This window comes from Pavona decussata, unplaced genomic scaffold, assembly GCF_977016875.1.
Source record: "Pavona decussata unplaced genomic scaffold, jaPavDecu1.1 SCAFFOLD_109, whole genome shotgun sequence".
NCBI lineage: Eukaryota > Metazoa > Cnidaria > Anthozoa > Scleractinia > Agariciidae > Pavona > Pavona decussata.
This window is the reverse complement of record NW_028145523.1, coordinates 977,501-991,141: the sequence shown is the minus strand read 5'-3', so window position 1 is coordinate 991,141 and position 13,641 is coordinate 977,501. Positions and strand designations below refer to the sequence as shown.

General features: G+C 38.0%; 2 protein-coding genes across 5 annotated transcripts in view; both read right to left on the bottom strand.

Moving 5' to 3' along the window:
• Positions 1–1,982: 1,982 nt before the first annotated feature.
• On the bottom strand, positions 1,983–3,308 carry LOC146470940 (uncharacterized protein KIAA1958-like). The gene has a single exon (XM_085121470.1). The coding sequence runs from the start codon at positions 3,169–3,171 to the stop codon at positions 2,191–2,193; it is 981 nt and encodes a 326-aa protein (XP_084977596.1). The 5' UTR covers positions 3,172–3,308; the 3' UTR covers positions 1,983–2,190.
• Positions 3,309–5,316: 2,008 nt separating this feature from the next.
• The window catches only part of LOC146470939 (carbonic anhydrase-like), a 10,305-nt gene continuing 1,980 nt past the window's right edge, over positions 5,317–13,641 (bottom strand). For 2 of the 4 annotated variants that reach the window (XM_085121468.1, XM_085121466.1), the window contains exons 2-8: positions 12,297–12,441; positions 10,725–10,754; positions 9,750–10,084; positions 8,841–8,933; positions 8,620–8,689; positions 8,354–8,523; positions 5,317–6,464 (exon numbers count right to left, since the gene is read on the bottom strand). In XM_085121468.1, coding sequence (XP_084977594.1) covers positions 6,312–6,464; positions 8,354–8,523; positions 8,620–8,689; positions 8,841–8,933; positions 9,750–10,084; positions 10,725–10,754; positions 12,297–12,357 — 912 coding nt within the window. In that variant the 5' untranslated portion in view covers positions 12,358–12,441 and the 3' untranslated portion in view covers positions 5,317–6,311. Of the gene's footprint in view, positions 6,465–8,353; positions 8,524–8,619; positions 8,690–8,840; positions 8,934–9,749; positions 10,085–10,724; positions 10,755–12,296; positions 12,442–12,718; positions 12,737–13,112; positions 13,196–13,641 lie in introns of those variants that run through there. The other 2 variants (XM_085121467.1, XM_085121469.1) reach the window with 2 other exon arrangements.

Below are 13,641 nucleotides of genomic sequence, written 5' to 3'. Positions count from 1 at the left end.
CTCGGATATGAGATTGTTGGTCAGCATGTACTCCATACTGCTCCAGTGTTCCAGCAAAAGAACATTCAATATAACAATTTAACTTTGGACAAGGGCAGTGGTATACGTTAGGTTTTTTTTTCCGAGGCGGGCAATGTCCTTCAGAACAGATATTCCACCGAGACGAACCGTCGGGAACCCCTGGGAAAAAGTACTTAGCTTTAATTTCACCACTTTTTTGACCCCAGAAAACGTGACAATCGCAATAAAAAAAAGTATTGATTGTTTGTTTGTTTGTTGGTTGGTTTATTTCACCACACACGTTACAAAAAAGCAAAATAAGAGTACAAAAAATATACATTACAGAGAAAGTGCTGAGGAAGCCTTAAGAGAGCCATAGGGCTTATAAAATAAGGCTTCCTCATTTCAGAGTTGTTACATATAATGTTTGAAGACTGTGAGATGGTTGATACAAATACAGTTGAAACGAATAGACGGGAAACGATCAATAAACATTTGAGGAAAAAAATAGCATTCGAGGTCAAACTGAATACAGATACAGATTTAGTAGTTGCTGTAAATATATTGTTTAAGGCTTGATTTAAAGGAGGAAAGAGATATTGAGTTACAAATGTCTTTATCTAAAGAACTAAAGCACTTAGGTCCTTGATAGGATACACAAAATTGTCTGGCGTTGGTTCTACTAAAGAGCAAGTTAAAACAATGAGCAAGTCGTGTTGTAGGAATGATTTTGAGTATTAAGGAGGAATGTTTTCTTAAACTTACTGGATAGAAGAGAATTTTTACACTAAGAGCACATAGTAGTAGTTCTAAAGAATGGATGTCATCGAATTTAAGTGTATGAAGTTCCTTGAAGATAGGGTCTGAAGGGGCATCAAAATTAGACCGGCTTACTTATAATTTTAACGACTCGTTTTTGTAAAATCACAAGAGACGGAAGTTAGTTTTGTAAGTTGAATCCCAAACAGTGCTTGTCACCTTAACTTATGCAATTCTGTGGCTCATGAGGTCATTCGTGTGTCTATCCTTTAATCATAAACTCCTCTACACCAATCAAAACGCTACCTTTGCTCTGACCATTGTGTAAATGTTCTTAAAACGCAAAACTGCTGACGGTTTTCGTGCAAACCCCTAAAAGAACTTTCGAATTCAATTTGCTATGCTCACAGTTTTTTAATAACATTAACATTCTCCTACAATTATCGCCCAAAGTCAGACTTACTCCGGATCTTTAGAAGAAAATGTAAAAAATCTCGCAAATCAAAACACTCAGTAAATGATGAATTCGGGAAGATTTTTGCTTCTCTGATGTAGACGTAGCTAAAAAGTATATGATGTCCGGCGTATTGCGCGCTTTTTGTGTTCCTGATAAGCAGATGTTAATTACATATTAGTCCCTCCTCCGAGGGTATTTTAGTAACATTACTTGTAGAAACTTGTAGTTTACCTGTAGTACCTAATGTCGCATGTTATGCCTCCGTAGAAGTTGATAATATCTGGTGAATCTAGGGTTGTGTTCGATTGACCTTATTTCGGAATAAGTATAAGCGGAATAGCTGTTAAACTTTCTGTTTTCAAGAAATTTTGCGGGCCAATTCTGCAAACTATCGCTGACACATAAGAATTAAAGAGCCGTCTCGTACTCCAGTAACTCCTAATACCTTTTATGAGGGATTTCTAGCTTTTCATCTTTGTCTGTATTCCTATTCCGGAATAGGGTCAATCACACGCACCCTTAATTTAACTAAGACCAAGGAGCTTGTTGTTAGTATCGGTAATCACATGAGGCCAAGTACTATTAAGGATTAATTGCACTTGAGTTTTCAAAATTTCCAAAATTGCCCGAGTCGCGAAGCGACGAGAGCAATTTGGAAAATTTTGAAAACTCAAGTGCAATTAATCCTTAATAGTACGAGGTCTCATGGGATTACTTGTTTATCAATAAAGGGCAAAATTTATACGAAGGAAAATCAAGCGCGCAGTCTATTTTTATCTGGGAAGCCTGTTTAGCGCTACGGCGCCCAAATCATCAATCAAATTGAACTGACCAATTATCGATTCAATGAAATTTTATTCTCCAAAACAGTGTCGTGATACACTGCCAAAAGTCTAGAAAACAGAGCTCATTTCAACAGAGCGTTTCTGCCAACAGAAAAACAACAAAGTGCTTTTAAATGAACAAAACACAGTTTAATTTGAGTCCGAATCCTGGAGCATGATTCTCTTGTAAGCCCGCTTGCTCTGGCTAAGACTGGATTGCAAAGAATGGCTTCCTGCGACGTTGAGCGTTACATTGCAATGGCTGAAGTTGTAGACATGGCTGGAAGCTGAACTGGACTGAGTTTCAACTGATGACAATGGATGGAGAACTTGTCTTGAAGTGGAAGCAGGCTTGGCATTGTCGATGATGTTGGACATGATTTTCTGCTCGTTTCCATCACCGGAGTCGTAGTCATCTAGGCCTTGTTCGGAGTTGTGACCCGTTATGTTTTTGATCTCGCCTTTTGGGATACTGGAGCTTTTCATTTCTTCACAACGGTCTTTCTTGCACTGCCAGTGGTTGGTTAGCTTCTTTTCGGGGCAGACATCTTTTAACGGTGAGTCCCCTTTCATTGTATTCATTATGTTATTGATTGTATTCTTGCCCATCGGTGTTTTCTTGTACCACACGGCGCTGGTTTGAAGCTTATCGATAACAGCCAGGTAAAATGGCCCTGTTTTCTTCATTTCTTCTGGACGTTTTTTTAGGTATTGTTTAAACCGAGCAACGGGGCACCTCTTCTCGCCTGTGGCGAACATCTTGGGAGTAGCTAGCCGAGGTTTCACTCGTAGACCACCTTGCCTAGTCTTTGTAGTCCCTTCGGAAAAAGTGATGAACTCGACTCTATCATCATCCTTTTCGACCATCATGTCGTGATGCTCTTGTCGACCACGAAAACCAAAATGCATTGTAAGCAGCCACCACATGGTGTTTATTAAAGAGCGAGGGGTTTGGTTGCCTAACTGGCCGTTTTCCCATGGTATCTGCTCTTCTTTCTTCGTCAGGCTTTTTGCTTTGTTGGGGCGTTTTCCCCCTTTCAACACTTTCCTCGAAGTCAGGAACTCTGTATCCCTCAGGATCGACTTTGGATAATTTTGGCTTCTTAAATGTCGATCTAAAGCCGCCTGCATCACCTTTAGCGAGTCTGGCTTGTAGTCTTGGCCGTTTTCTTTTCTCAGCTCAGCCAGGAATTGCGAGAGTGTTTCGTTCAATTCTGGGATATCGTAGCTTTCTAGCTGTTCCTCCTTTCCCCTAGTTTTCGCCCACTTTTGACAAATTCCTTTCCAATAGCCTGTGGTTTGTTTTGTGTTTTTGTTTTCACTTTCGCATTTCAAAAGTTCAATTAATTTGTCATCCGCTTCAATAAAACGACAAGCCATTGTTGCAGCAAAAACTTGGCAACAAATTTCAAGATAACGAACGGTTGCTATGCAACTGATTAACCAATCATTAACAGGTAATCATGCCCTCTCTTGATTACTAAAAATGCCTTCGATAAAGAAAAAATGCCCTTTCTCTCAACCAATCAGCGCTTAGTAATTTCGCTCTTTATTGATAAAGAGTAGAACAGCCAAGCCTCCACCAGGCCAGTTAGTAACATGCCACATCCCACGTGAAGATACGGAAACGTTTAAGGTGTCTCTTCGATTTCTGAATTTGTTTTAGGATGTTAACCATAATTATTGAAATATACGCACAGGTTTCAAATTTAATTGTATATATGTCATGATACACCTTTTACCTTGTTAGTTTTAACCTCTTTTTGAAACTTGTGCACAGGGCCGGAAGAACTTGAAAAAAGTGGCTAAATTTTTCAAGTGTAATCCATATCCATCCTAGCCACCCACAACCAAAGATGATTGATACTAGTTTCTGTGCACTAGCAGGGTTATTGCTGAACTGAACCATTATTCGAACGTTTACATCCATACAAATATGCGTTTTGGCTATTCTAAGTGACACAAAAAATAGGTGACACTGTCCTTTTAAGATTCACAGTAATTTGTATACTGTATATTATATAAGGGAGTTTAAGCAGATACGACGACGGCGGCAACGGGAACGTCATAAAACAATAAGATTTAATGAGCAAAACTATGCGCTGCACGTGTGTTATAAATTTTGGTACATTTCTTCGCCGTCCTCGGCAAAACAAGAACGTGAAATGACTAAATTTAAGGTTTTTTGGAGAACATGAACTCAAGGCGGCAAATTTTTCATTCTCTGTCTCAACTTGAACACCGTTCTTCCCAATTCTGTTCCAGGATACTTCGGCTATATTTTACAAGTTAAACGAATTGGAATAATTGCGAAAACTGCATGTAATACGAACTTATATTTTCAAGTGACGTTTTCGTTGGCGTTGCCGTCGTGGTTGCTTAAAGTCCCTATAATCACAACAGGACCGCCATGTTGCATCACAAATGCCGCCGAAGTGGACGTGGTTTCTCAATGTGATTGGTTTGTAAGAACTCTAAAAGTATATTATAGCACACTCTCGTAGAATGATTGTTTAGTTCCCTGTTTCAGAAAAAATACGCATCGCAGATCCAGCTTCCATAGGTCAACTTCCATGATGACTTACTTACCCTCGAGAAACCACTGAACTTGACATTCCGATTCACTCTTCCCTTTTAATCAGGGCGTGCGAGTGTACGCACAGAGGACATCAAAACGTGGCAAGGATAACGTGACTGATACTCTTAACGCGTTTTGATGTCCTCTGTGCGTTATCGGAGTACATACGCACGCCCAAATGGAATCTATTTTCTTTATACTTTGTTTTGGTATTGGCTATCTCGCACGAAAGAAGAAATGTTTGTCCATAAATAGTTCTTACTAACCGAGTAAGTGATCCGTACTGTAAGTTAGGGACCGAGTTTTTCCCCGTTGATATACGCTTGGGCCATAAATCAACGGGAAAAAAAAACAGGATCCATAACTTACAGTACGGACCGAGAAAACGATCGAGGTTAACAAGATATTTATTATATCTCAGAGGTTAAACGGGCACCAAACTTTCAAATTTAGCGCGACGTACAGTGAAATACGGTCCGCAAAGTTGACCAATCACACAGCGCGTACTAACTGTGGGAGATATAATAAAGACATTTAATGATATTGCTATTATTATTATTATTATTATTATTATTATTATTATTATTATTATTATTATTATTATTATTATTATTATTATTATTATTATTATTATTATTTTTATTATCATTAAAAATCAATCAAATCATATCAAATCAGTAAAATCAATCAGTCAGTCAGTCAATTATTATCTTTACTCATATAGCCAATAAAAATCTCACAAATAATAATGTTCTTTCTGAGAGCTGTGAAACGAGATCCCGACATTGCTGCTTAACTTGCTTTCGAAATATATACAATTTGCTAATCTTACCGCCTGTTGCTGTAATTATTAATGTTAATAATGCAGAAAATTTCCAAATTAACTTACTTAAAGTGCCCCTGGGACGAAAATTTCATTTTCCATCTTTTTGCATTTTCGTGTAGAATATGACCTTCTTACTCATGTTACCAAATTTCAATCTTTTACGGCGATTGGAAGTATTTTTTTTAGCTTTTTATTCGAGATTTCACGGCCGCCATTACTTGGCCTTGTTCCGGAAGTTGAGGCTCAGATTACAGGAAGTGACGTCATTGGCTCAACACGAAATATTCCACATGGCTAATTTTCATATGGATTCTACTTCATAAACTGTATTCTGCTGTTATTTAGTTCGCAACAGTAGAATACAGTTTATGAAGTAGAATCCATATGAAAATTAGCCATGTAGAATTTTTCGTGTTGAGCCAATGACGTCACTTCCTGTAATTTGAGCCTTAACTTCCGGAACAAGGCCAAGTAATGGCGGCCGTGAAATCTCGAATAAAAAGCTAAGAAAAAAGTACTTCCAATCGCCGTAAAGGATTGAAATTTGGTAACATGAGTAAGAAGGTCATATTCTACACGAAAATGCAAAAAGATGGAAAATGAAATTTTCGTCCCAGGGGCACTTTAACCCCTAAACAATTTGTAACAACTATCTTTCTATGGAAATAACTGACATTAAGATAAGTGTTTACGTCACCAATTCACCTAGCGTAAATACTACCCAACACTACTAGAAGGTAACCCAATATAAACTTGTTGGTGCGCTATAGTTATTAAATTTTTGGCTAAATGATTATGGACTCGGGCAATAAGCCTGCTATTAGTGCATTGTTCCACAGCAGTGCTCAGAGTTTTCCTGCTCCACCGTTAGCGAAACAAGCGAATGTTCAAAAGACCGGGCAGTTTACCCTGTGCAGGCCCTTTGAAGAGTTTCCGTCCATTCAAGGCCTTCACTGGTCTGAAGTTGTTGCACAATGGCTTGCCGTTGGTTGAAGCCAGGGACCGGCGCATCAGCAGCAACTGGTGGAAAGTAATAACAGTAAAAATTGCAATGAAAAGTTATGGTTGCAATAGTTTTATAATATCAAATGGCTCTTATATCAGCTAGCTATTTCATGGATTATGACTGTGAAATTGTGTTATACAAAGGGTTGACTCCCTTTCGAGGTTTGAACTTACTTGGATTTGGTAAATTTTCCTTCTTCTTTTTTTTCTAATGGGGTGGGGCTTGACTTTTTGCTTCGAAATTTTTGCTCAGAATTTCCAAGTCAGTGTCGAGAAATGAAGAAAACTACCACAGTGGATAGGAGGTAGAGAGAAGAATTTTCTTTTTTTATTTCATTTTTTCAACCCCTGATTTCCCCATGCAGCCCATTTCTCTGTGATTACATTCGACACGCTCATTAGGTCCTTAGAATTGGGTGGTGGTTGAGCCAGTTTTGGCAAGTAAAGGAACTGAAGAGTGTAATTATTGAAATGTAGAGGGAACTTTTCTGCGATGGTCCAATGCAATTTGGACTCCCGTCCTCATTAATTTCTAAGGCTACATTGATTCATAGCACAAGGGGTGGGAGAGGAGGTAGAGAACTTTGACTAGACATCCTTTTCTTTTTTCCACACTGACAAAAACGGGGGCAAAGTTAATCTGGGAAGAGAAGGAGTGACGTTTTGGACACAGCGCCTTATTCAGACTTCTGGAAACTTCCGATCCTCTTCTGTAAACTTTGTTTGAAACTGTTGTGTCATAAACTAAGACCAAAACACCTTGCATGAAGTTGACGATTATCCACCAAGTGTGCAATAAAACGCCGGGCTAACTGACCATCGATGACCCAGACACTATTAGCAGATTCAATCTGTGTGAAATTTTATCATGGAAGAGGCCTGTGCAGGAGCATATCCCAGGGTGTGTTCCATTTGTCAGCCTGGCCGGTCAGACCGGTCATCTCACCACCAACTTTATTGAAAGAACTGGTTTAATAGCGGTCCTTGGAGTTCCTTCAACGTGGCGCATACCATTTTCAGAATTTGTGGAACCAGTTCTTCAAACCATAATCTTGTTGAGAATGATGTATTATTCAAATAGTGGCACAGGCATCACATCACATCTGCTCCTATCAGGAATCAAACCTAAGACCTTCCGATTACTGGTTCGAATGCTCTACACTGAGCTACAGGAGACTCATGGGAGCTAAGGCCATTAAACTGGGTTCATGGGACAAACATCCTGCATACAGCTAGGATAATCTTATTGTTTTCAAACAGACCTGTCTTCAGGCCAGTTCTGGCAGCAAGCGGAGCAAATTATCAGCGTAAAAACGGAACAATTTGCTTGACGAGCTAAGGACCAGGAGTCGGAGCGACCAACCAAATCGTACGATACTCTAAGGTCATGGTCGATTAACCTTATTCCGGTATAAGAATAATCAGAATAGCTCTTAAATTTATCTTTTTAAGTAAATTTGAGAAGACATTTTTGTAAATTTTCGCTGACACATGATAATTTAAAAGCGACTTGGTACTTTAGTAACTCCAAAAACCTCTTATGAGGGATTTCTTGCCATCATTTCATGTATTCCTATTCCGAAATAGGGTCAATCGAACGCACCCTACGTAAACTAAAAGTGTAAGAGCTCGTGCAGTATTTTTGACATCACCAAGTGTCGCTCATCGGAAAGAAAGAAAAATAAGGCCTAGGGAGGAAAAACGACAATGGACGTCGCGATCACGTGATTATGGTGAAGAAAGGGACTAAAACGTTTTTGGCGGTAATGATGATCATGATGAGGAGAAGGAGGACGATGATGATTATGATCATAATCATTGAAAACTGAAATTCTTAATCTTCTTCCTGTGTTATACATAATGAACGAAAGCAACCATTTTATCATTACAGTCTCGACACTGACCTCCGACTCAGTGACTGATATTGGGTTTCTCATCAAAATCCACTGAACAGATTCGTAGCAGGGTGGAGTGGTAAGGGAGCCCTTGTACGTATAGTAAGGTGCGTTTTTAGAACCCAGGTCTGGGACGAGTTTGGCCAGCGGTAGACCTTCTCCCAGACTGTAGCTACGCCCTATCAAGCAAGAACAAAAGATTCGTCAAAATACCATTGAAAGAAGTGTGAATTTAAAAGAATTAAACTATCGCAGAACAACTTATACACTTTTACCGTTAGGAGACTGTACATTCCTCAACGACATAGCGATGTTTTCCATCCATTTGGTGAATCCACCATCCACCTAAAGGAAATTAACAAGGAGTCGCTCAAGCAATACGGTTGAGAACAGGGCAAGCTATACTGAAACCTTTCAAAGAAAAACTAGGACCTGTAGGAAATGTGTGCCTTATGGAAGTGACTTTTAGCAGAGGTTAAACTGTATTTCAAAATACCTGTAGAAACACTGCAATTATAGCTAAACCGTCCGGCTTGGACGCGGCTTCGTGGAAACTCCCGTAAAAAGAGTTGTAGAATACAAGGTGCATCTGTCAATAAATAAACAAATCAATTTAGGTTAATACTGTATTTTGAATCTAGCTCTAAAGAACAAGACTTAATCAGCTCAAATTTTGCATTTTTCTTAACTGATTATATCGTGTTTTTTTGTAAAAAAAAAAATCCTTGTCATGATCACTTCCCCCTGATGAAAGCTGAAGTTTTTGCCGAAACGTTGGGAGTTTTTAAACATTAGATTTTTATACGTATATTTTTAACCAGAGAAACGTGTTATTTATCATGAATCCACCAGGTTACAGGTCCATTCGTAGAAAGTATTCACGAAAAAAAAACCAATTAGGAAAACCATGCACCTAGTAGTGCTACAAGAATATAATGATTTTCCCGTAGAGTCTCTCAAAGTCAATTTTCAATGTAAGACGCTTCTTCTTTTTTTTTTTTTTTTTTTCGGATTTCTACACATTGTTCAAGCTTCCCCTCTTTTACCTTCTCAATTCTTGGAGCCATCAAACAACCATTTTTTTATTGTTGCCCAGTTAGATTACGGAGAGGTTTCGAAAAAAGAAAAAGAGGAATACAAAATCTGCCTTTGTGCTTTTGCTCTTAACCCAAGTTTACTTGAGGGCGAAAGATAAAATCGCCACAGATATTTTGAGGATATAGAACTGATTAACCTGGTTAAACAGCCGTTCAGGATCTCCGTATTATTTAGGTATACTGATCAAAGAAGATTTGATTAAGCTACTCGGATCATCCGCAATGTCTCACGAGGATGTGTGTGGTTTTTTTTTTTAACTAGTAAGGTAATTGTCCTACTAATTAGAAAACAATTTTATTTAAAATACCTCCAATGGAAAGGAACTTCCATCCACGGTATGTTCAGAACCAACACTGTTGTCACAGCCAAAATGAAAGTGAAACTGCTGTAATACGTACGTGGCTTTCCCGAGGGGTCCCCCCTCGAGTGTGACACCACCCTTAGACTTGTCGATGAGCACTGTAGGCGCGTGACCATTGTTGATTAAACTTCCAGTAACCACGCCGTCTGGATTATCAGTGGTCAGTACGAGACTGGTGTATGATGAGTTGACCTGGGCCGAGCTTGTGATGACGTCAATTGGAGACTGGAACTGTCCATTGCATAGAGGTGTCGCTCTTCCCCAGTCTCCTGGGCCATAAACTAATATCATGCAAAAAGTTAAAGGTGTTAAAGCTATTCTTTTGTGGATAGCTCATTATATAAATTGAAGTGCGTTTGGCTTATTCCATGTGTAAGAATAATGTTCCTATATCATGCATTCAATACTTTTTCTTTCGTTCTGATAGTGAGGAACAGGGAAAAGGAGACCCGGAGGAAAAATATTGCGTTTGGAACAAAACAAAGAAAAAAAAAAGCAAAAATTAACAGAACAAAGAGCTTCATTCACCCCTAATAGTTCCTCTTCGCGCATTGGGTTTCATTTTTTTTTTTTACTCAGAAGGTATTTGAGCATAGGAAATAGCATTAAGAACTGCCGAAGTTGTTTATGTATTTGTTGCGGACTCTACCTTGAATCAACTTATTTACAAGCGACGGATTTTTACAATAAAATCTGCAATTCCACAGCGACAAACCAATGAGTGGTGCCGGATCACTTGTTTTTAAAAAAAAACAAATATATTTCAGTTATTCTAGCTTTTGTTGTTTGTTCTATCAAGCTCGTCACCTCCGCCGTTGGGATCAGTCTGCCGTTAATATTTTGTACGGATTTTTAGTTCAACTATTTGATTTAAACACCACAGGTGTGTCTTTCGGTTTTAAATGCATACATAAGCGATACCTGTTTTTTCGTATCCCCAAGAACCTCCATCTGAAAAATAAATGATCGAGTTGTTAGTGTATTGAAGGGGATAACCTGCGATCATATCCTCCCTACATCTCTTCCCCCCCCACCCCCCCCCCCCAAAAAAAAAAAAAACGCCTGATCGCAGGTTATGGAGGGGATTACTATGGACGCTGTAGGTGCCATTCGACACCCCAAGTCAAAAATCCGACTTGTAATAATTGCCTCCAAAATCACTGCAAAACTGACGAAACGAAAGCTTTATTGTTTTATTTAAGTATCTTGATAAATATTTTATAAATGGTTAAGCTAGTGAGGAGCACACTGATGAATTTGTAACACTTGGTTAGATAGTTTCGTACGACTAGCTCTGACTTCATCAGCGAGTTCACCAACTAAGCGTTTTAAGTTCGTATTTGTAGACAACGTAAATTAGAACCGTTTCCGGATTTACATATAGGAAAGAAACAAAATTAATCACTTCTTCCTCAAATATTCTGTTTCCTGTACGTAAATCCAAAAATGGTTCCTATAGATTACATTGTATACAAATACCAGCTTGTAAAATTTAAAAAAAAAAAAACGCTAGTCGTACCAAACTCGGAGGAAAATGAAACAATTTCGTCAGTGTGCTGTTCACTAGCTTAGGCTTTTATAAAGTGATCAAGATAGTCAAACAGAACAATAAAGCCTTCGTTTTGTCCTTCAGAGGGGATTTGGGTGTTTTCAAGTAAGAGGTCGGATTTTCACAACTTAGATGTCGGGTTTTCACAACTCGGATGTCGGATTTTGGAAGTACTGACAACTGGCAAGTAAGATTTTCGAACTTGATGTCGGACAGCACCTACAAGCTTTCCTTGGATTACTGTTGGAAAATTGGATGAACCTGTTTTGTTTAAAATATATATACTATAAGGATATAGTACTCCGTATCACATGTTACATGTGAATTTGAATTTGAATTTGAATATCATCCAACATCCATTTTTTTTAAGTTGATGTAAAACACAATTACAATTTACTCTTAATTAAACTGAGAAAATAACACTGTATAATATTAAATTTGAACTCGACAATGGGAGCAATTTTTTCTTTTTATCTCTTCTGGAATGAACAGAATGGGAATGTTATTAGAAAGTAGAGTATAAAATAATAAAACGACCATTCCGAGAGGGGGATGAAAAGCATTCACGCGATATACCAAAATAAATTAAACAAAAGAAGAGTACTATTTCACAGAGTCCGGAATTAAAATAGTTAATTAAAAAAAAAATGCGCCAAACGCGATTCCAAGTATTCATATTCCGAGAGTGTTGCTAAAAGTGACGTGCCCTATGCCAAATGTTTTTTTTTCCTTCTTCTTTTTAATGAATGATCTCATTGCCGAAAGAACAGAACAACAAATTATTTAAAAACAGTTCCCTGCAGGGGCAGAATGAAAGGGATACCCCATTAATTAAATATTTATGTTTAGAAACAACGAGCATAGCATTTTATTCTAGTAAAGATACATTAAATATAAAGGAAGCTTTATTTCATGGAACACTGAGAAACACAAATATTAATTACCTTTGCTGGCAAATGCGATGCTTAAAGCAGAGAGTAAAACAACACCCACATTGAACTTCATGTTGTTGCTGGTTTAAATCTTTCACACTCCAATTAGTGAAGATGCTGTCGTGCAACCAGGAGGCTTCTGGAAAAACCTGGACTACTAAAACATTGATGGAAAAGGTTTTTACATCACTCAGTTAAAAGACAGGTTGTGAAAAGTGAAAGTAACATCGATTCTAGCTGTACACCTTTATCGAAAGAATTTGTCGCTTTTAGGAAATATTCATACCAGTTTATGATTACGAACCCGTGTTCACTATTCTCAAGTTAGGAATCCTCTTGTTGCAATTTTTCTTTTATTTTGGCAAATAAATTTATCTTTTCTGAACACAAACTTATTTCAATAACTTTTAATTTTATTTAAAGGGAAAGTTGACCACGTTCATCCATCCGTATGATCTTCAGTATCTGCCGGCCTATTTTAAAAGAAAGAACTGATTCAAGTCCGTGGACGAAGCAATTTGAGGCTAATATTTAATTTATGAGGAAGAAAGATCTCTGAATCGAATCGTAAAATATCAGCGCTAACTTGATCTCTTCAAGTGTCAGCTAAAACCAAATATACTGGTGTACTACTTTGAATCAGTCCTAGACACAGAGCTAAAAGGAAGTCCAGCATTTAGCAGTAAATGTGACTACCACCACGAACCGAGCACTAATGTTAGGCGACAAACGCTTGGTATAAACTGAGATTTTCAATCATTCAATCGGTTCAAAGTAAACACTAATTTTCCGTTTATACTCCTAAGTTTTCTATCAACAATAACACACCTTTTTGTCATCAATATTTTCTCTTTTAAAACTTCGCTGCAAAAGAATGATTACTAGCTTCTCGAATACAGCCCGAAGGTTTTCAATGATTTATTACAAATTATTGTCATTATTTTCTAAGCCGCAAGCCATGACATGATTCACGTTTGCATTAAAAATCTTCCAATGAATGTCTAGGATTCCCTGGAGTGTAATTTTCAATTATTATCAAGAGCAAAACATCGTTACTGAGATGCCGTCATAGATTTACCGCTTCCTTTTTGTCTCCTTTATTTCAATAAATGCCATCTCCAGTTGAATGGCATTTTCAGTCTTGTAAAGGAGTTTTTACTTACGCTCTCTAACAACTTCTTCAGAGTGGAGATACAAGGGCTGAACAATGTTCTGGGTATTTCAGGAAGAAAATCTGATAATAGTTTTACCTCCTGTTTGAATTTAGGTACAATTTCTTAAGGGTAACAGTAAATGAATTTCTCTGCCCTGAGTGAGTTTATCTTCTTCTATCAGCCATCTTCAAAAAAGGCAAAGG

What these genes read in the sequence shown, in the direction of transcription:
- LOC146470940 (XM_085121470.1), bottom strand. Translation starts at nt 3,171, where the DNA reads ATGCAGGCGGCTTTAGATCGACATTTAAGAAGCCAAAATTATCCAAAG.